Raw genomic sequence first — 23,545 nt, 5'->3', positions numbered from 1 at the left:
TCTTCCTTGTGGGAAAGAGAAAATTACCTTCCAAAGCAGAAAGAGAGACTTTTTATGGTTATACATGCCAAGACAACTTGAATCTTTCTACATTCTCAGAGAAAATGATGGATATAAGTGTTTCTGTCATTTTTGAGACTCATAGGTGATAGAGCCAGCTATGCGACAGAATTGCTTACCTTAAATAATAAGCTTCTGGCTATAAGGAATCAACTTAGTGTCCTTTTTATTTTAATGCCCTATTTAGTATCAAACAGGCTGGTTGCCATGTATTTTCTTTAGTACATGAAGGGACACTTATTGTTGATTGGCTGAATTTTTTAAAATGTAGAAAACAGTCTCTGACTTTAGTCATAACAACAGCTATCATTTGGGAGCATTAACCATTTTTCAGGCCCTATTCCAAATAGAGATTAGCCAAAGAACATATATGCATATATACATAGCCCATGGACACAGAGAGCAATGTGATGAAGGTGGGGTGGAGGGAACAAAGGGGAGAAAATGGGGGACATCTGTAATACAGTCGACAATAGTAAATCAATAAACAAACAAACAAACTTTATTGTATCTTATCCTGCCAATATTCCTATTGGGAAGTTAATATTATTGTTCCCTTTTAACAGATCAAGAACTGCAGATCTTAGAGGTTGAGAAGCTGGGACTCAAATCCAGGTCTTTTGATTCTAAAGCCTGAATATTTAAGTACTGCATTAAGTACAAACTGTTCTTGAGGTCATTAAAGCCTAGTTAGCAGTATATGAGATCAAGTGCTGAGACTTTTTTCTATTCCTCACAGAAACTGGCCATTTCAATATATTTGTGGATTATTTAGATAGCACAGAGATAAATGTATGAAAGATTGTGCAGTACTGTTTTTTCCTGTTAATATTGTACTTTCCATGGCAGATAAGGAAGGCAACGTGGTACAGGGAAAAGAGCATTGGCTTTAGACTCACAAGCCTAAGTGTGCATCTCAGCCCTGCCACATACTAGCCAAATGGCCACTGACAATCATTGGATCTTTAACAAAACAACAATGATAGGAGCAACTACTATTTATTCAAGACAAGCATTTTAGTGCATTTCTCATTTAACACCCATAACGATACTATGAGAAATACTATAACATGAATGAATAAACTGAGGTTTAACAAGGTCATCATGGGGAGTGCAGATATCTAGGAGCCTGTGGGTCCCAAGGCACCGTGGCCATGCACGTTTTTCAACTATGGTCGTGCAGCTGCAGGCTGCCCCCTACACTCAGGCCCCACGTGGAAGCAGCTCCTTCACACAGCCCAGCCAAGGACCATACAGATTTTTGATGGGTGTTGAGTATGTTGTTGGAATTAAAAACTGGCATTGTCATTGAAAACGACCAATCTGTCGAAATCATGATGTGTTAACTGCCAGCTTTTCTGTAACCAACTGGAGTCAAACAAAAAATTCCTATATTGACAATAAGAGATAGTTCTAAGTATGGTAACTTTGTTCATGAGGAAAAATGAAGAATGACCTTTCCCAAACTTTGAAGATGGGACAAGGTTACTTTGGGAATGTTTGAAAGTAAATGCAGAGCGGACTATGAGCCTTTGGTTGTGTGCTCTTCTTGTTTAGATGCCTCTGGAAAAAAAAACACTTTAAATCAAGCCTTATTGCAATTTGGAGGACTTAACTGTAAACACTTGGACAGAAGAATGCACTCACCTTGTCATGAAATCAGTTAAAGTTACCATTAAAACAATACATGCACTCATTTGTGGACCTCCAGTTGTAAAGCTGGAATATTTTACTGAACTTCTTAAAGCACGCAGTCCAACCCTCCACAAATTGAAAGTTTTCTACCTACCTATTGATGAACCAGCTATTGGAAGTAATAATGCTGACCTGTCAGGACAAGAGGAAAGAAAACAGATCTTCAAAGGGAAAACAGCTGCATTTCTGAATGCCGAGCCCCATAAAAATTAAGTTCAGCAGTTGTTTTTGGAGGAGGAAATGTGAGGTTGATAACAGAAAAAAAAAAAAAAGATTATAATTTCATATCAGCTCCTGAAAATTGTGTTGATGTAGAAATAACAAATTCATAGACCTTAATTTCTGACTCAGAAAAAATGTTTTCATTCAATTATGGATATGCTCCAAAGGCAGCGTCTTAGACTTATTTCTGAAGTGGAAATTGGATTGGCAGTTATTTTCATGACTATGGGGAATTACTGTGATCCTCAGGGCCAGCCAAGTGTAGGATTCAAGAAAAGACTCCAGGGCCAAGCCTTTCCAAGGCTTGTCAGTCAAAGAGAACCTTATGCCAAGTACCCAGTGAACACAACAGCATATGTAGCCAACACAGAGTCCTAACAAGCAGACACACAATATGGATTTGAGTGAAAGGTCAAACGAAATAAAAATCTCAGAATGGAACAAAAATTCAGAATGCCTTCAAGGAAACATCCACTGCGAAGGAACCCCCAAATTAAGCTCTGAATATAATACTGTAATATCAAACTACTTCCAGCCCTGGCTAGTATGGCTCAAGGATTGAATGCCGGCCTGTGAACCTAATCCATTCCCAGTCTAGGGCACATGCCTGTGTTGTGGGCCAGGTCCCCAGTAGAGAGTATGTGAGAGGTAACTACATAATGATGTTTCTCTCCTTCCTTCCCTCTCTAAAATAAGTACAATTTAAAAAAAAAAAATTACTTCCAGCTATCTACCAAGAAAAGGGAAAAGGATGAAGAAAATCAAGAAATGTCTCCCATCTAAATCAGCAACAATGGAAATGTTTTGTTCTCATCTAGAATAAACAGAACTCGATACACCCTCAATATAGAAAAACAAGGAGAACCATCTAAGAATGAGCCTGTGGGGGGAAAAACAGGTAACTTATTTACAGCTATAGATTCAAAATCCACTGTGAAAAATTCTGCCAATAAATCTCTTTCTACTGAAAAACTAAGATCAGAAAAAAAGGAAGTTGATGACTAAGCCATTAAAAAATGAAATACTGGAAAATTATTCAAGAACACAAAACCAGAGTAAGAAATTGAAGTGAAAGTTCAAAAACAAGAGAAAAATGTCAATATTAGAAAAATGGCAAGAGAATCAAGATGGCAGAGGAGTTAGTGGAAGTCACACTGACTTCCCCCCAGGGCCAACCTGGAATTACAATTAAATTGCGGAGAAATCACCTGGAACAAACAACTGAACAATAGCGAGAGAGGAGCCTTTTAACCTCGGACAGACAGAAGAGTCAGCTTTAGCACAACCTAACTGGTAAGGAGTGTGGTAGAGACTTGAGAAGGCAGGTGGGGCACCCACGGGCGGCAGCCCCAGAAAGATACTGAAACAGCCAATTGGATCCCCCTGAGATGAGCGAGGTCTAAACCATAAGCAGGGATCTTCAGCCTACAGCACCAGAGCCCAAAAAGTACACAGATAACAGCCAGCTGCAAAAAACAGCAGGGTTGCTCTGCCAGAGACAGGTGGCTGGAAACACAGAGAGCCTTTTAAACGGCCAGACCATAAATTTTTGTTTGCAGCCACTTACCCTGGTCTCCGGCAAAGGCAGGGCAGAGTCAGCTTGAGACGCCTGGGGAGACTGAGGAGGGAGGCTTTGGGGTGAGAGCTGAGAGAGTGGCTGGCAGGATCCTGGTGCTGACTCCTCCCCCATGTGCCAGCAGCCATCTGGCTCAGGCAGACCACTCCCCTGAGCGGCAGCAGCGTGAGAGGACCCAATAGCCCTGCCCCCAGGAGGCTTGGCCTAGAGCAGCCCGGTAGTGCTGAAACCTGACGGCTCAGTACAGGGTGGCAGCCACAGATAGTAGATTCCTGGCTATGGAGAAACAGAGTGGTCTAGAGACACTTGAGGAGAGACTGGAGATGGAGGCTTTGGGGAGAGAACTGAGAGAGTAGCCAGTGGGAGCCCAGTGCTGACTCCTCCCCCATACAGCAGCAGCCATCTGGCTCAGGCAGACCACTCCCCTGAGTGGCACCATATGAGAGGACACAATCACCCCGCCCACAGGAGGGACTCAGCCCCACCCTGTGGTGTCTCTAAGCCAGCCTGCTGAGTGCAGAGTGACTAGATTAACAACAGAAGGAGACAGCCTCAGAGAGTAGATTCCTGGAAGTCTCAAACAGACTGCTTAAGGTCACACAGCGACAACATCTGACATCATCAGAGGCAGATCCAGAAAGTAAAAACAGCGGTCTCCTACCATCGAAGTTCACACCACAAAGTCAGGAAATCATGACAAATCAATTTAAAAAGCAGAAGCAAACAAGAAGAGCCTCACAAATAATGGGAAGACAAAGAAACACCCCCCAGCTGAAGGGAAAGGAGGAATCCCCAGAAAGAGAACTAAATGTAATCGAGGCAAGTAAACTCTCAGATACTGAGTTCCAAACAATGGTTCTAAGGAAGCTCAATGAGCTCAGTGAGCTCAGAGAGAACAACAAAAAGCTACAGGGAAACTATGAGGAACTTACTGCAAACTACATCAGCATGAGAAAGGACATAGAAACTATCAATAAGAGACAAGAGGAAATGAAGAATACAACTTCTGAATTGAAGAAAACCACAGAAGGAATAAAAAACAGGCGAGGTGAAGCAGAGGACTGAATCAGCCAGCTGGAGAATAAGGTAAGAAAAAGCTCCCAGAAAGAGCAGTAAAATGAAAAAAGACTCAAAAAGAATGAAGAGGCATTGAGGGAAATACAGGACAACTTGAAACGTAATCATATCCGTATAATAGGGATACCAGAAGGAGAAGAGGAACAAAGGATAGAGAACCTGTTTGAAAAAGTCATGATGGAAAACTTCCCTAATTGGAGGATAGAAAAAGGCACACAAGTCCAGGAAACACAGAAGGTCCCACTCAAGAGGAGCCCAATGACGCCCACTCCAAGACACATCATCATTAAAATGTCAGATAGCGAAGACAAACAGAGAATCCTAAAGGAAGCAAGGGAGAAAGAGATAGTAACAGATAAGGGAGCCCCAATATGGCTAGCAGCTGACTTCTCAACAGAACCACTACAAACCAGAAGGAACTGGCAAGAAATACTCCAAGTAATGAAAAGCAAAGGCCTGCAACCAAGACTGCTCTACCCAGCAAGGCTCTCAATTAAAGTGGAAGGCAAAATAAGGAGTTTCCCAGACAAAAGAAGGCTACAAGAATACATCTCCACCAAACCAGCACTGCAAAATATGCTAAAGGAACTGCTTTAAGAAGATGAAGAAAAAGAATCTGTGAATACCCAGCTCCTTTCACAGTCACCAATATTTGATATTACCAATATTTTTAATACTTATTCATCTGATTGTGACAGTGATGTGTTATTTTAAGTGTTCCTTTATTATTTGTTAAACTAAACCTGCTTTTGTATATTTTTTGCCTACATCTTTTTTTTTAAAGCTATAAATGACTTTTTGGTATTCTTTATCCATTTTTTGATTAAATGTTTGTATAATTTTTTCCCTAAAAAAAAAAAAAAACCTATTAACCCTTTTTTAGATGTGTTGCAAATACTTTCCTATTCTATTACTTGGCCTTTAACTTTTTTTATATGTACATTACTGTATAGTCTTAAATGTTTAATATAGTCATATTGTCAATATTTTATAGCTTCTGGGTTTGAATGTGTTACTTCAGGGTAAGAAAAATATTATTTTGTACTTTCTCTGAAAACTCCTTAGATTTTACATATTGACTTTTAACTCACCTGAATATTTTTTGTATACTGTGTGAAATAGGGCTCTATATTTGTTTTATTTCAAGTAATAGTGGTCCATGCACCTTATTTGTTGTATAAGCTTTATTTTCCCCAGTAATTTGAAATATCAATTTAATCATATATTACATTGTTAGACAGATATATACTTTTTTTCTAGAATGCTCATTTTATTTCACTGCCCTACTTGATTATTTCTGTGCAGCTGTCATGATTGCTGAGACTTTATAATGGGTTCAAATTTTGTAATATTTTATATTGGATCTAGACATTAAAAAATAAATAAAATCAATCTGCATTAAAAAAGAGAAAGAAAGGAAAGAAAGAAAAGGAAGAAAGAAAAGAAGAAAGAAAGAAAGAAAGAAAGAAAGAAAGAAAGAAAGAAAGAAAGAAAAGAAAGAAAGAAAAAAAAGAAAGACCTACCATTTATGACAACATGGATGGAACTGGAGAATATTATACTAAGTGAAATAAGACAGTCAGTGAAAGATAAATACCATATGATCTCACCTATAAGTGAAATCTATTCAACAAAATAAACTAACGAACAAAATAAACCACAGGCAAGGAAACATGGAGCAGACCGAAAGTGACCAAGAGAGGATGGGGAAGGAGGACAAAGGTGGAAAGGAGAAGGAACTAAACACAGAACATGTATAAATGACCCATGGACACGGACAACAGAGTGGGAATTGACTGTGGGAGAGGGGGTGGGGTGGGGCGGGTAGAGGGAGGGCAAAGAGGGAAAAAATGAGACAACTGTAATAGAATAAACATGATTTTAAAAAAAGAAAAAAGAAAAATGCCAAGGTTGGATATAGAAACAAATGGCTCTTTTATTGATGGAACAATATAAGAAAGTAACAAAGTATCTCAAGAAAATTAAATTAGGAAGAAATGTGTTCTGAAGAATTACTATGGTCAAATGAAGAAGAATCACCTGACAGTGACAGGCTTCAGGATGACGGCGAGATGCTTCCAAAGAAGCTGTTACTGACCAGCATCGCTGCTGCTAGTAACTCTGCCTCCAGAAATGCATCCGGTGAAAATGATGATGAATGTTGACTAAAGAATTTCAAGAAATTCAGAAAGGTCACATTTCCTGAAACAGGAAAACTTCAACAAATCATTGGAGGATCAGATCTAATTGCTCATAATGCTTGAAAGAATACAGAATTAGAAGAATGGTTAAAGCAGGAAATGGAGGTGTAAAATCAACACACAAAAGAAGAGCCTCTTGCTGATAATCTCGTTAGATTCAATCCTAATATATAAAGGTAATCAAGGATTTTATAAAGAAGTCACAGAAGAACATTTCCTGTCATGTATTACCTCCTGTTTCCTCTGGGATACATGCATATAGTATAAACAAAGGATTTAAGTTAACAAATACTCTGTCATGAATTTGTTAAATAAAATGCACAAAACTCCAAAAAATATGTAATAAATTGCCCAAAGTTACACAGCGCACTACGTAAGGAGTCAAAATTCAAGCCCAGGTCAGCCTGCCTCAAAACTCATTTCTATTTTATATCATCTCTCACAATGTCACACATTTTCATGATCTATAAGATGGGAGTAATAATCCCTATCAGAGAGTTGTTTGGAGGATTAAGTTGGCTCTCCAGCTACATGGTAGACTTCTGGCATACACCAACCTTCCCACTAAAAATTATTTAAAAGGTAAAATACATAGTCCAGAGTGTGAAGACAAACTTAGATAACGTACCTCAACATAAAAAACACATTCATCTTGAGGATCTTTACCAAACTGATAATGTTGAATATTGATTTCGTGGTTTCATGGGCCTTGAGAGGGTTGAAGAACAAAGTCTGCTGAAGTGTGTGTGTGGAAACTCACATAAAGCTGGATGGAGTTCCAGCTACATTCTAAGAATGAATCATAATCCAGCATATAGTTCATATATACATAGTACACTTCAAATATGATAGAGGTATGTTCAAAGCAAAAGGATAGGAAAAGCTACACCATGGCAACATTAATCAAAAGAAAGCGGGAATGAACTTCTGCTCATGTAAAGGAACTAGAAAAAGAAGTCTAGCTCTGGCTGGTGTGACCCAGTTGATTGAAGTGTCATCTTGTAGACTGAAAGGTCACGGGTTCAATTCCCGGCCAGGGCACATACACAGATTGTGTGTTCAACCCGGGTCCAGGTGTGTAAGAGAGGGAAACCAATCAATGTTTGCCTGTCTGCCTGTCTCTCTCTCTCTCTCTCTCTCTCTCTCTCTCTCTCTCTCTCTCTCTCTCTCTCCCTCCCAGAAATGAAAAAAAAAATGTCCTCAGGTAAGGATAAGAAAAATAAATTAAAAAGAACAAACAAAACACAAAATGTATAAGTAAAGAAATAATACAGGTCAGAGTGGAAATAGAAGTCTTTAAAAAAGCAATAGAAAAGCCAATGAACCAAGAGCAAATTGCTTGAAAAAATTAAAAAATTGATAAACCTTTAACCAGACTAAACAAAAGAGAAAGAGAAAAAGAAAGAAAGGAGCCAAATAAATACAGAAATGAAAGAGGAGTTACAGCTGAGACCACAGAAATATAAAGAATTATAAGGAAATACTATGAACAATTAAATGCCAACAAGTTTCACAACCTGGAAAAAATATACAAGTTCCTAGAAGCATCCAACCTTCAAAGACTGAATCAGAAAGAAGTGGAACACCTGAACAGACCCATATCTACTAACAAAATCAAGTCAGTAGTCAAAAACTCACAACCACCAAAAGTTCTGGACCATCTGGTTTCACAGGTGAATTTTATCAAACATTCAAAGAAGGATTAACACCTATCCTCAAACTATTCAAAAAATTAAAGCAGAGGGAAGGCTCCCAGCTTATTTTATGAGGCCAGCATTGCCCTGATTCCAAACAGACAAAGATAACTACAAAAAAAGGGGAATTACAGGTCAATATGACAGATGAACGATGCAAAAACCCTCAAGAAAATATTAGCAAACCAAGTTCAGCAATACATTAAAAGCATCATACATCATGATCAAGGGGGACTTATTCCTGGGGTGCAAGGTTGATTCAGCCTCCACAAATCTCTTGATATGATACACCACATAAACAAAATGAAGGATAAAATTCATATGATTGTATCAATAGATGCAGAAAAAGCATTTGACAAAATCCAGCATCTGTTTATGATAAAAACTCAGCAAAGTGAGAACAGAAGGAATATACCTCAACAAAATAAACTGCATACGACAAAACCACAGCTAACAACATACTCAACAGGAAAAAACTAAAAGTGTTTTCCTTAAAATCAGGAACAAGAAAAGGATATCCACTTTCACCACTTCTATTGAACATAGTACTAGCTACAGAAACTAGCCAAGAAAAATAAAGAAAAGGCATGTAAACTGGAAAGTAAAAAGTAAAACTGTCTTCATTTGCAGATGACATGATACCATACATAGAAAACACCCAAGATTCCACCAAAAATCTATTAGAAGTGATAAATGAATTAAGTAGCAAGATACAAAATTAATAATCAGAAATGGGTTGCATTTTATACACCCATAACAAACTCTCAGAAAGAGAAATTAAGAAAACACATTTTACATTTGCCTCAAAAATACAAAACACCTAGGAATAAATTTAACCAAGGAGATAAAAGACCTGCACTCAGAAAATTGTAAGACATTGAAGAAAGAAACTGTGAAGATACAAATAAATGGAAGTATATACTGTGCTCATGGATAGAAAGAACTAGCATATTTAAAACGTCCACACTACCGAAAGAAATCTACAGATTCAGTGCAATCTCTATCAAAATACCAATGGCATTTTAAAAGAATAAATAATCCTAAAATTAATATGGAACCATGAAAGGTCCTGGGTAACCAAATCAATCAGGACAAGGAAAACTAATGTTGGAGGTATCATGCTACCTGATTATCAAACTATACTACAAAACTATAGTTATCAAAACAGCATGGTACTGGCATAAAAGCATACAGATCAAGGGAACAGAATAGAGAGCCCAGAAATAAACACATGCCTATTATGTGGCCAATTAACATATGATAAAAGAAGTAAGAATGTGCAATGGGTTTAGGACAGTAGTCTCTTCAATAAATGGTGTTGGGCAAACTAGACATATAGTTGCAAAAAATGAAATTGGACCACTTTGTTACACTGTATACAATAATAAACTCAAAATGGATTAAGCACTTGCCCTGACTGGTCGGGCTCAATTGGTTGGGCAGTCGTCCCACAAAGTGAAGGGTCACCGGTTTGATTCTTAGGGCACATGCCTGGGTTGTAGGCCTGGTCCCCAGTTGGGGGCATACAAGAAGCAACTGATTGACGTTTCTCTCACACATTTGCCTCAGATTTTTCTCCCTCTCTTTCTACCTCCCTTCCTCTCTCTCTAAAAATAAATAAATAAAATCTTATTTTAAAATAAGGATCCATAAAACTCCTAAGAGAAAACATAGGCACTAAATGACAATCTTGCTCTTAGTAATTTTTTTTTTTATATGTCTCGGGCAAGGGAAACAAAAAGATAAACAAATGGGACTACATCAAACTAAAAAGTTTTTACACAGCAAAGGAAACCATCAACAAAATGAGAAAACAACATACTGAGTGGGAGAAAATATTCACCAACGGTACATCCTATAAGGGGTTTATTTCAAAATATGTAAGGAACTCATACAACTTAACACCAAGAAGGCAAACAATCTGACTTAAAAATGGGCAGAGAACCTGAATAGGTATTTCTCCAAAGAGGACATACAGAGAGCCAATAGATATATGAAAAGATGCTCAACGTCACTAATCATCAGAGAAATGCAAATTAAAATCACAATGAGATATCACCTCAAACCTGTCAAAGTGGCTATCATCAAAAGATCAACAAGTGACAGTGAGGATGTGGAGAAAAAGAACCCTTGTGCACTGTTGGTGGGGTTGCAAATTAATGCGGCCACTGTGGAAAACAGTATGGAGGTTCCTCAAAAAATTAAAAATGGAACTGCCTTATGATCCAGCAATTCCACTTTTGGTGATATACATTCAAAGGAACCCAAAACACTAATTTTAAAGAATATATGCACCCCTATATTCACTGCAGAGTTATTTACAATAGCCAAGCTATGGGAGCAACCCAAGTGCCCATGGATAGACTTAGAGGTTATTATGCTAAGTAAAATAAGTCAGTCAGAGAAAGACAAGTACCACATAATTTCACTTACATGTGGAATTTAAAGAACAATACAAATGAACAAACAACAGAAACGGACTCATAGATACAGAACACAGACTGATGGTTGCAAGAGGGGCAGGATTGGGGGCCGGGGTGAAAATCATGAAGGGATTAAGAAGTACAGACTGGTAGTTACAAAACAGCCATGGGGATGCAAAGGACAGCGTAGGAAATATAGTCGCTAATATTATAATAACTATATATAGTGCCCACTGGATACCAGAAATATCAGAGTGAACACTTTGTAATATTGGCTAACCACTATGCTGCTCAGCTGAAACCAATACAAATAGATGACTCAGTAATTAAATGATCAAAAACATCAGAACTCAGAACAATTACCTTAATTACCGAAGACAGATAAATCTTATATAAATATTATCACAGAAACCAAAAGGCAGAAACACGCCCCAACTCTAGGTATGAGGATAATAATAATCATACAATAATCATCATGACAATAATCATTACTATGTATAATGACCAAGTCAGGTAAGTATAGTACAAGAAAAGCCAGTATTATAAACGCAGACACATGCTAAGCAAATTATTAGCATACTGAATCTATCAAGAATAGAATTTAACATAAACAAAATGAGTTGTTTTTGTTTTTCTTTTTAAAAAGATTTTACTTATTTTTAGAGAGAGGAGGAAGTAGAGAGAAGAGGGAGAGAAGCGTCAATGCGTGAGAAAGACATCAATCCGTTGCCTCTTGCACGCCCCCAGGTGGGGACCTGACCAGGAATGAAACCTGCAACCTTTTGCTTTGCAGAACAACACCCAACCAATTGAGCCACACAGGTCAGGGCCCAAGCTGAGTTTTCTAAGGAATTCAAGGGTGTTTTAAGATTTCAGTCCCTTAATGTAATTCACCCTATTAACCAATTAAAGGATTAAAAAACAATTATCTTAGATGTAGAAGAAGCACTATTAAAAACTTACAACAATTTAAACATAAAAGGAAACTTCCTTAACCTGATTAAGGTTATCTATTAAATACCTCCAAACTGCAACAAACATTGTATTACAGAAAAACATTTCCTTTAAAATCTGGAACGATTTCCCCCACTATCATCGCTTTTATTCTGTATTGTAGTAGAGGTTCTAGCAAGTGCAGGGACACTAGATAAAGATGGCAAAGATACAGGACTTAGAAAGGTAATGGGCCCGGGCCAGATAGCTCAGTTGCTTAGAGTGTTGTTCTAATAGGCCAGGGTTGTGAGTTTGATCTCAGTCTGGGTACACACAAGAAGCAATCAATGAATGCACAATTAAATGGAACAGCAAATTCTCTTTCTCTCTTGCCCTCCCTCAAAAAAAATTAAGAAAAAATAAGAAAGGTAATAAAAAAAATCCATCATTCACAGATGATAGGGCTGTACATTAAAAAAGAATGTATAACACAAATATAACAATTTATTTCATTTCTACACACAATCAGTGGTTAGAAAATGTAATTTTAATAGTTAACAGCCCTGACTGGTGTGGCTCATTTGGCTGGGCTTTGTTAGTTGGACTTTGTACTGCAAATCAAAAAGGTCGCCAGTTCAGTTCCCAATCAGGGCACATGCCTGGGTTGAGGGGTCAGTCTCAGGTCAGGGTACATACAAGAAGCAATTATTGATGGATGTTGCTCACTCACATTGATGTTTTCCTCCCTCTCTTTCTCCCCCCACCCCTTCGCCTCTCTCTAAAAATAAATAAATAAATACCTACATAAGTAAATAAATAAATGTTTTAAAGTTACTAGATGTCACACCCAGATGATGGCTATAATAAAAAATTTAGACAGTAACAAGCGTTACCAAGGATGCAAAGAAATTGTAACTCTTATACATTGCTGCTGGGAATATAAAGTGGTACAGCTGCTTTGGAATACAGTTTGGCAATTCCTCAAAAATTTAAACATACAGCTCTTTCTTCTCAACGAGGTGGCAGAACAGATATTATCCGCTGGAGCAAAGGCAAGAGGTGTGGTCTGAGACGTTTAGGGGTAACTGCAAAGGAGACCGGACCGCCCCAGCACACTCACAGGCGCAGATCTTCATGAAGACCCTGCCTGGCAAGACCACCACCCTTGAGGTTGAACCCAGTGACGCCACTGAGAATGTCAGAGCTAAAATCCAAAACAAGGAGGGCATTCCGCCTGACCAGCAGCGTCTGATTTTTGCGGGCGAACGGCTGGAGGATGGCCGCACTCTCCCAGACTGCAACGTTCAGAAAGAGTCCACCCCGCACTGGGTGCCTCGTCTACAGGTGGCATCATCGAGCCTTCCCTCTGCCAGCTCGCCCGGAAGTACAACTGCGACAAGATGATCTGATGCAGCGGTACACCCGCATGCACCCCTGCGCTGTCAACGGCCAGAAGAAATGCAGACATGCCAACAAACTGCGCCCCCAAGGAGAAGGTTAAATAAGGTCTCTCCACATCCTCTGGCCTGCAGGGCAGCGTTCTTCCTGAACCCCGTGACCCCGGAGCCTCAATAAAGTTTCTCTTTCATTGACTGGAGCAAAAAATAAACAAATAAACACACATTATCATATGACTCAACAATTTCATTCTTAGGAATATATCCAAGAGAAACGAAAACATATGTTCACATAAAAACCATACTCAGCTGTTCACAGCAAAAGTAGTCATAGCAGCAAAAAAATGAAAACATCTCAATGTCCATCAACTGATGAATACACAAATTTTGGTATATTCATACAGTGGCATGTTATCCAGCCATAAAAAGAAATGTAGTACTGATACATGCCAAAGAATTATGCTAAGTGAAATAGACCAGACACAAAGTCCACATATTATATGAGTCCATTTATATGTAAAATGTCCAGAATAGACAAAAAGTGGGTCAGTGGTTGAAATTAAACTATAAACAATAAAATTAAACTATAAATAAATAACAGAAAGATAGCTGGAAAACCCAAAAATACACAGAGATTTAAAGTGAATTGAATAATAGTATTGCACCAGTGTTAAATTTCCTGATCTCGATAAATGCATGATGGTTAATCAGAGACTGTCCCTTTTCTTACCAAATGCACACTAAAGTATATTTAAGGGTATAGGAAAACAGCATCTGCCATTCTCAGGTGATTCAGAAAAAAGTATAAAAACAGAGTACAAATAAATAATAGCGCAAGTGTGACAAAAAGCAAACAAGTGGTGAGTCTCAGTAAAGGCTATTAGACAGTTCTTTGTGCTATTCTTGCTTCTTTTTTTATAATTTTGAAATTATATCTAAATAAAAAGTTATAAAAACAACTATAGATTAAAGAACCTAGGCAGTGGGCATATGACCATTCACTGAGAAATTTTTTATCTTTGCTTTAGGTTTGAAATTTTTCATAATAAAATGTTGGAAAAGTTAACATTCATTAACATGTACAGTAAAACCAAAATGATTAGGTAGCTAAAAACAAATATAACAAAAGATTACAGGCCTTATATAGAAAAAAACCTGAAAACATTTTAAAAAGACATTAAGAATACCTAATTAAATGGAATGGTATACTTTATGCTTGAATAGGAAGATATCATAAAGATGTCAATTCTATCTGCAAAACTGGAAAAAAATACCCCAGGGAATAATAAACCCTAGTATGACTTTTGAGACAATTAAAAAGTTCATTCTAAAAGACCCAGGAATAGCCAGGACAATCCTATGGAAGAAAAATATGTTGGAGGGAATTGCCATCCAAAAATCAAAGTTTATTCTGAAGCTAGAGTATAATTAGTGTTACATTTGTGCAAGAAAATTCTAAGTGACCTGTGGAACAGAATAGAAAACCCAGACATGTGTTTTTGGCCTCCCTCTTCTATTCACTTTGAAATTTTCTGTTTTTTTGAGTATCGCTGTACCAATAGCGCATTGGTTTTAGTATTGTTCAGGTTCATAAATTGGGTGGTGGATTCCCAGGTGTTCATTTCATTATTAAACTCTATAACTTACATTACATATATTCTTTTATATGCAGCCAGTATTTCTGTAAATTAATTATTTGCAAGTAAATGGCAGAAAAATGGTTGGCCTCTAGGAAGCCTTGATCCCAGAATCTGAATGCCTCTGTCATCTACTTTATTTCTATTTCCTATTCCTCTTCTCTCTGTATGTTGATTTTATTTTCTCAGGCCTCCTGTCCTCAAAAGGCTGGAACTAGGGTGAAAAGTTCTTCTGTGGCAGCCCTGGTTTAAAAAATGCTGGAGAAATATTCCAGTTGGTTACAGTGATACCAAATGTAGTCGTGTCTAAACCAATCAGTGTCACCAGGAGAATGGAATTCTGTGAATGGAACAGTTGGCTCATCTGCCCACCAGCAGTCGAGGGCATAATGTCTGTTACTAGAAAAGTGGGAGCAGTATGTGAGCCACACAAAATATTCAGCCACCGCATGTGACAGCTGCATCTCTGAGACTGGCTGATAGGAGCTTTTCTATGGATAACTCTTGCCATAATCTGTCCTTTAATAGTTCCTGAAGTGTTGCCTTGCATTTTTCTTTTTTTCTTTTTCTGTATCAAGGAACCACTTTATGTTCAGGAATTAGCAGCGAAATTATGGGAGTACATAGATTAAAATGTGTTTTATTTTTCTGTGTACCCTCCTTTGAGATTTAGCATCTCATTATAAAATTAAATAAAATTATTCACAACTTACAACATAAGAAAGATTGACCTCAGACTATACCTCTTTAGTCCTTGACAATATCTTTATTTTGTAAAATTGATAGCTCCTATTGTGAGACCTTCAAGAGTATAAAGACAGCAAAAATCACCTAAAATTCCTACTATCTAGAGATTACTGCTATCAACATTTTGGTGAATGTTCTTTCACAATCTTCCTAGGTATACATACACACATATATGGATACAATTTTGCATAATTGTTGAATCAGTCACTTTGGAAAGAAAACCTATTCAACATCAACATTTAATATATCACTGTCAAAATATCTGCTCTCCCAAATAACTTATTGTATTTTTTTGTTAACAGGTAGTGCTACAAGTATGTTAAAGGAAGCAGAAGTGCATTATATTTCTCGAAACATTTGTAATTCTGAGATGAGTTATGGGTCTATAATTCCCATAACTTCGTTTTGTGCAGGTGATGAAGATGGAGTTTTTGATACTTGCAGGGTAAGACCAAATATTTTCTGAAGCAAGAGGGAACTTGAACAAGGCCTTTAATCATTTTTCTGGTGAAGTCCTAATTATCAAGTCTAAAAGTACTAAATTATTTTTTCTCATTTTTAACTATGCCAACAATCCAAATCTTCTTGCTTTCCTGATTTGCATTAAATCTTTCTTCCTCTTTTTTCATTACCACCTTCATTGGGACATAATTTACATATACACAATTCACCCATGTAACGTGTACAATTCAATGGGGTTTTAGCATATTTACAGAGTAACGCAACTATCACCATAATCTAATTTTAGAACATTTTCATCACCCCACAAAGAAACCTCTACCTGTTACAATCGCTCCCCATTCTCCTCCCACCCACCCCCAGCCTTAGGCAACCACTAATCTTTATAGATTTGCCTATTCTGGAAATTTCATATGAATGTTATCCTTCCATATGTGGTCTTTCATGACTGATTTCTTTCACTTAGCGTGTTTTCAAGGCTCATCCACATTGTCACATGTATCAATATTTATTTTACTGCCAAGTAATATACCATTGTATGAATACATCACATTTTACATATGCGTTCATTAGTTGATGGATATTTGAGTTATTTCCACTTTTTAGCTATTATGAATAATGTTGCTGTAAACATTTGTATATATGTTTTTATGTGTCGGTATGTTTTTCACTTAGAAATGTCACCCAGGGGTGGAATTGCTGAGTCAATGTTTAACATTTTGAAGAACTGCCCCATTGTATTTCCAAAGCGGCTGTGCCATTTTACGTTCTCACCAGTTGTGTATGAGGGCTCTAGTTTCTCCACATCCTGTCAGCATTTATTGTCTGTGTTCTTTATTACAGCTGTCCTTGTGTGAAGTGTCATCTCATTGTGGTTTTAATTTGCATTGCCCTAATGACTGCTAATGTTGAGCACATTTGGTGTGTCTATTAGCCATTTGTATATCTTCTTTGGAGAAATGTCTCTTCAGATCCTTTGCCCATTTAAAAATCGAGTTATCTTTTTTATTACGGAGTCATAAGCATTCTTTATAAATTATGGCTACAATTTTCTCCCATTCTGTGCACTGTCTTTTCACTTCCCTGATGTTATTGTTTGTAGCACAAAAGTTTGGATTTTTTTATGAAATCCAGTTTATATATTTTTTGTTTTGAATCTTTTTTTATTCCTCTTTTCTTCAGGGCTTCTCAATCCATCAGCACCTCACTCCAAAGCAGTACCTCATGCTCTGATCTTTTCCTGCTCATTCTGATTTCCAGAAATCCAGAGTTTATCTTTCCTGTGTCCTTTTCCTTAAAAACCTTGCTGAATAAAATAGCAAAGAATCCAATCTAACTGAACTGCATTCATAAGCAGAACATTCTCATTGTCAAAAAAAAATAATAATCATTGAAGGCCTACCATATAGAGAGAATTTGAGAACATCTTAGAAACAGGCTTTAACTTGAAGGCACTGTGACCGTTAGTTCAGAGTCCTTATTGTTTTGAGTGATTAATATCCTTGGTAATAGCGTTTTGGTTGCTACATTGACAGTCTGGTATAAACTACCATGGAGATTTGCCATTTATAATACTGTTAAGAGGATTACCCACTTATTCCTAATATCCTGCACCAGCCAATGTCGACCCTTAGAAAGATGCCATTTCTTTCAAGATTCAGTTTACTCCTCTCCTCTACCTAGCAAACCACACGCACCTAAAAGACTCCTTTACGTAAAAGTTATACCTTTCACAAACCACATTTAGCAACAGAAGTACTCTAATAAACAATGTTTACAATATTTGCACACATCCCAAATTATATTTCTCCTGAACACTGTACTAAAGATTCCAAACAATTTCATTTATAGTATCCTGGTTCAAAACTGTGCAGATGGTAAGTTTGTCCACCAGCTATACTGTTCCTCTAAATACCAGGCCAGACTGAATGTAACTGAATTCCTGTTTGCGATGGAATGTAAAACTGAAAATCCATTACCTTAATAACTCAGAAATATATTGAAAATGCATATTTATACAAATGTATGTTTAGTGACTAATTTATTCCAACTTTACTATTATATAGACTATTAAAAGTAACTAACACTATTCTGGGACTTTTTTATAGGGTGATAGTGGTGGACCATTAATGTGCTACTTTCCAGAACATAAACGATTTTTTGTAACGGGAATTACCAGTTACGGATATGGCTGTGGTCGAAAAAATTTTCCTGGTGTCTATAGTGGGCCATTCTTCTACAAAACATGGCTGACAGGCCACCTCAACAAGGCAATCAATAAAGGCATATTTAATATAAATATTCTACTCGGACATGTCCTCATCGCCTTATGTTCTGTTATCTTACTAGCAACTCCATAAAAAAATTCTGAAGAATCTTTGTTTTTCATCATGTCCCTTTCCATGTTCTACATAATGAAAATAATTTATTCTTTGGGCAAGTTATTGCCCACTTTTGAGTTCACATGTGAACACTTTTGCGGGAATAAAAGACTGATATTTGAGGTATGTGATTGTAAATTTGGCACTGAATCACATGCATCCTTGATGTATTTTTATTGCTTTACTTTATAATCAATACTTTCCTAGAGCTTGTGTAAAATATTCAGTTTAAATACATATGCTTTACGTATGCACATGCCAAATAATAAAGAGTTTGTAATTAAAGTGGAAGTTGTTCTTACACTCACAACCCATAGACATGAACTAAGTGGGGGGACTGCTGGAGGGAAGGGTGATACTGGGTAGAGGGGGGCAAAGGGGAAAAATTGGGACAACAGTAACAGCATAATCAATAAAATACACTTCAACAGAGAAAAAAATGGAAGTTGTTCTTTTGTTAATCAAATTTAATCAAGACTCTTTCCTTTTAAAGTTAGATTTTAGGAGCATTTTCTCAATCTGTTGAGATTTTGTTTCCTGGCAATAGTCGTCAGTTTGGCTGAAATAAACACACAAAATTAAAAAAAGAGGCCCTGGCCAATGTGACTCAGTTCGTTGGAGTAGCAGCCCATAAACCAAAATGTTGCCAGTTCGATTCCCGGTCAGGGCACATGGCTAGGTTGTGGGTTCAGTCCCTGGTCAGGGCTAATATGAGAGACGACCAATCGATATTTCTCTCTCACTTCAGTGCTTCTCTCCCTCTCTCCCTGCCTTCCCCTCTCTGTAAAATCAACAAGCATGCCCTTGGGTGAGGATAATAAATAAATTAAAAGATATAAAGTTAGATTGTATTCTATTTAAAAGCATTTGTATGTTATTTTTTGAATTATCATCTGATTCTCAAAAAATATTTGGACAAGTACCTGTTATTTAAATTCTAATTAAAACTAATTAATTTTAATTCTTCCTTTCCTATGTCAAGAAAGAACTGTGGTGCAGGCACACCCAAAGAATTTACTTTTTATTTTGAAATGTGTAATATGATGAGGCTGGGACTTCCAGTCAAGATGGAGGCATACATAAACATATTTCTCCTCCTTGCACAACTACAGAAAAAATTACAAGACCTCAAAACAAATAACACCCAAAACCAACAGAAAATGGAGCTGTATGGAAGTCCAATAACCAAGGATTTAAAGAATCCACTTTCATCCAGACAGGGAGGAGGGGCAGAGACGTGGAGATAGGCGGAGAGATAGTAGAATGGGTAGTCCCGCATTCACAGGTGTTGGATCAAAATCAAGAGGGATACCTGGGGAGCAGAGGAACCAGCCCCAGGCCAGACTCCACTGCCCAGGATTCCAGCGCCAGGAAGATAAATCCCCATAACTTATGGCTATAAAAACCAGTGGGGGTTGGGGTGGTGGAAAAACTGCTGGATTTTTCAGGAGATTCCACTTAAAGGGCCTGCATGGACTTAGAACTTACGCACACCTACCCTGTCTGGATTCAGCACCAGGGCAACAGCTGAAAGGGCATCAGTAGCATACAGGGAGTAAGGGAAGTGACTGGACACAGGGCAAGGGCCGGGCAAACCTCCAGAAGCCAGGCAATGGCACTGTTCCCTCTCTGAGCCCTCTTACCCCACAGAGCCACAGAGCAGGGAAGTGGGTTGCCGCACCCTGGTGATTAACTAAGGTTCTACTCCACACAACTTACGGGCCCCTTTTCTACAATAGGCCACGCTACTAAGACAGGGAGTCAAAGCAGCTCTACCTAATACACAGAAACAAACACAGGAAGGCTGAAAAGTTGAGAAAACAAAGAAATATGGTCAAAATGAAAAAAACAGAACAAAACCCCAGGAAAAGAACTAAACGAAACGGAGTTATCCAACCTATCAAATGCAGAGTTCAAAACACTGGTGACCAGGATGCTCTAAGAACTCATCGAGCACAGCAAGAGCATTAAAAATAAGTAAGTAAGTAAGTAAATAAATAAATATTAAGTCTTCCAGTCAAGATAGAGGTGTAGGTAGATACACTTTGCCTCCTCACACAGACAAAAGAAGGACAACAACAAATTTAAAAATAAAAAATAACAAACGAAAAAACACAGAACTGCCAGAAAATCGAACTGTATGGAAGTCCGACAACCAAGAAGTTAAGAAACACTCATTCAGACCAGTAGGAGGGGCGGAGATGGGCAGCCAGGGTGGAGAGGAATGAGCGGCAAGGCTACAGCTGGAAGACCAGGCAGCTGAGGCGGCAGCTGGCATATCAAGTGGTCCCACATTTGTGTGCAGATAAAGCGTAAGGAACAGCAAGGAGTGAGACAGATCATGCAATCCAGTTTTCCAGTGCAGGAAAAGAAAGTCTCAAAACCTCTGAAGGTAAAAACCTGTGGGGGTTGCAGCAAGAAGAGAAACTCCCAGCCTCACAGGAGAGTGTATTGGAGAGACCCACAGGGTCCTAGAATGTACGCAAACCTACCCACCTGAGAATCAGCACTAAAAGGGCCTAATTTGTTTGTGGGTAGCAGGGAAAGTGGCTGAAAGCTGGCAAAGAGCCCAGCAAGTGGCATTGTTTCCCCTCGGACACCTCCTCCACAGACAGCGTCACAACTCAGTGACCTGGGTTGCCCTGCTCTGGTGAATAACTAAGGCTCTGTCCCTTTCAACATAACAGGTGTGCTGAGACAAAGAAATATGAAAAATGAAAAGAACAGATCAAAGTTCCAAAAATAGAACTAAGCAATCAACAGAGAGCCAACCTATCAGATGCACAGTTCAAAACACTGGTAATCTGGATGTTCACTGGATCGGTTGAGTATGGTCACAAAATGTAGGAAAAGGCAAAGGCTACACAAAGTGAAATAAAGAAAAATAGACTGGGAATCAACAGTAAAGGGAAGGAAACTGGGACTCAAATCAACGATTTGAAGCAGAAGGAAGAGATAAATATTCAACCAGAACAGAATGATGAAACAAGAATTCAGAAAAATGAGGAGAGGCTTAGGAACCTCTGGGACAACTTTAAACGTTCCAACATCCAAATCACAGGGGAGCCAGAAGGAGAAGAGGAAGAGCAAGAAATTGAAAACTTGTTTGAAAAAATAATGGAGAACTTCCCCAATCTGGCCAAGGAAATAGATGTCCAGGAGATCCAGGAAGCTCAGAGAGTCTCAAAGAAGTTGGACCCAGGGAAGCACCCACCAAGGCACATCATAATTAAGTTACCTAAGATTAAAGATAAGGAGAGAATCTTAAAAGCAGCAAAAGAAAAGGAGACAGTTACCTACAAAGGAGTTCCCATAAGACTATGAGCTGATTTCTCAAAAGAAACCTTGCAGGGAAGAAGGGGCTGGAAGAAGTTTCCAAAGTCATGAAAAGCAAGGACCTACATCCCAGATTACTCTATCCAGCAAAGCTATCATTTAGAATGGAAGGGCAGATAAAGTGCTTCCCAGACAAGGTAAAGCTAAAGGAGTTCATCATCACCAAGCCCTAATTATATGAAATGTTAAAGGGACTTAACTAAGAAAAAGAAGATCAGCTATAAACATTAAAATGGCAACAAATTCACAACTGCATCTAAAACAAAAACAAAAACAAACTATGCAAACAACCAGAACAGGAACAGAATCATAGACATGGAGATTATTTGGAGGGTTATCAGCTGGGAGGGGGAAGGAAAGAAGCGGGGGGCGGGGGGGGGAGATGCAGGGATTAAGAAGCATAATTTGTAGGAACAAAATAAAGGGGACGATATTAAGAATAGTATAGCAAATGGAGAAGCCAACGAACTTATATGCACAACCCACAGAAATGAACTAAGGTTGGGAATCCTGGAGGGCATGGGGCTACTGGGCAGAGGGGGGCAAACAGGGGAAATTGGGACAAGTGTAATAGGATAATCAATAAAATAAATTTAAAAAGAAATGTGTAATATGACTTTTGCAGCATTATAATCTATCTGAAGCTTATTTTCTTGAAGTCCATAAAAGTTTGTATTCCTTGGGCCTTCAGAATTAACTGTGAGATGGGGAAACTGAAAAGCATTCTGGGTAAAAGAAGGAAGCTAATCTGAAATAAATTTTATGATGACCAATCTATAAAATGAATTATCAAATGAAAAAGTTCACTGAATTAATATATACTATTAATTAACTGACATCTCACTTCAACTTTGAAGAACCCATGCAGTAAAGGAGAAATATTTTATCTTCCTTTTTACATTTAACCAGGTAAAACCAAGTGTTTTTTTATTGTTGTTGCTTTGTATGTTTTACTTTGCTTTGCTTTGCTTTGCCTTGCCCTAATTTCAGGATTTAATTGAAAATAAGCATGAGTTTTCTATTAAATCCTTTCAGGATCATTACTGGTTTAACACAAGGGGTCAAAGACTGATTTTTATAGACTTGTGAGCAATACTGAGGGAGTATTGACTGTTCTTTCCTGAATAAACCTTAGATTATCCATTGACAAGGTCTTATAAGTTGTAATGCTTGCATAGCAATCACCATAATGCATTAATCCTTTCCTATTAATATTACCTGAGCATTATTCAGACTTATTTGACAGTCCTGAATATTAATACAGATGCTCTCAACTTCCAATGTATATGTGACAAACACATAGTAAATCAAGGAGCCTCTGTAATTGCCTTCCTCTTCTTCTCACCAGAAGCAAGAGAATCAGATGGGCATTTTGTAGACATGATGGAATTCATAGACAGAAAACACAATATCCTAAAAAAAACACTAGCAACACAGTACACAGTAGAGTGTTGATTTTTGCCTCCTGATCAGGTGGCTGAGTGGGCGCTGCAGCTGCCCAGCATCAGAAGAGAGTGTCGTACTGCATATCACTAGTCTGGAAAAAGATAAAAATTCAAAGTACAGTTTCTGTGTTGCATTCACACCATCATAAAGTCAAAAAATCTTAAGTCCAACTGTCAGAAGTCAGGACATCTGTACTAAGAAACTCTTCTAGAATGTACTGACAGCATTGAAGGGGGAGCCCTTGCTTTCTGTTTCAAAGGT

General features: G+C 38.0%; 1 protein-coding gene and 2 pseudogenes across 1 annotated transcript in view; all 3 read left to right on the top strand.

The window, feature by feature from the left end:
- Nucleotides 1-18,481, top strand: part of TMPRSS12 (transmembrane serine protease 12) — a 28,703-nt gene extending 10,222 nt beyond the window's left edge. Inside the window, exons 4-5 of the mRNA XM_054591508.1 lie at nt 15,965-16,107; nt 18,230-18,481. Of these exons, the coding sequence (XP_054447483.1) occupies nt 15,965-16,107; nt 18,230-18,481 (395 nt within the window). The remainder of the gene's footprint in view (nt 1-15,964; nt 16,108-18,229) is intronic.
- Nucleotides 1,232-7,005, top strand: LOC129085060 (nibrin-like; annotated as a pseudogene).
- LOC129085059 (ubiquitin-60S ribosomal protein L40-like) lies at nt 10,573-13,437 on the top strand (annotated as a pseudogene).
- Nucleotides 18,482-23,545: the final 5,064 nt, after the last annotated feature.

The sequence above is a fragment of the Pteronotus mesoamericanus genome, unplaced genomic scaffold, assembly GCF_021234165.1.
Source record: "Pteronotus mesoamericanus isolate MK-2021 breed Mesoamerican mustached bat unplaced genomic scaffold, CSHL_Meso_final scaffold_21, whole genome shotgun sequence".
Taxonomy (NCBI): Eukaryota; Metazoa; Chordata; class Mammalia; order Chiroptera; family Mormoopidae; genus Pteronotus; species Pteronotus mesoamericanus.
The sequence above is the reverse complement of the archived record's forward strand: the minus strand, read 5'-3'. Positions and strand labels throughout refer to the sequence as shown.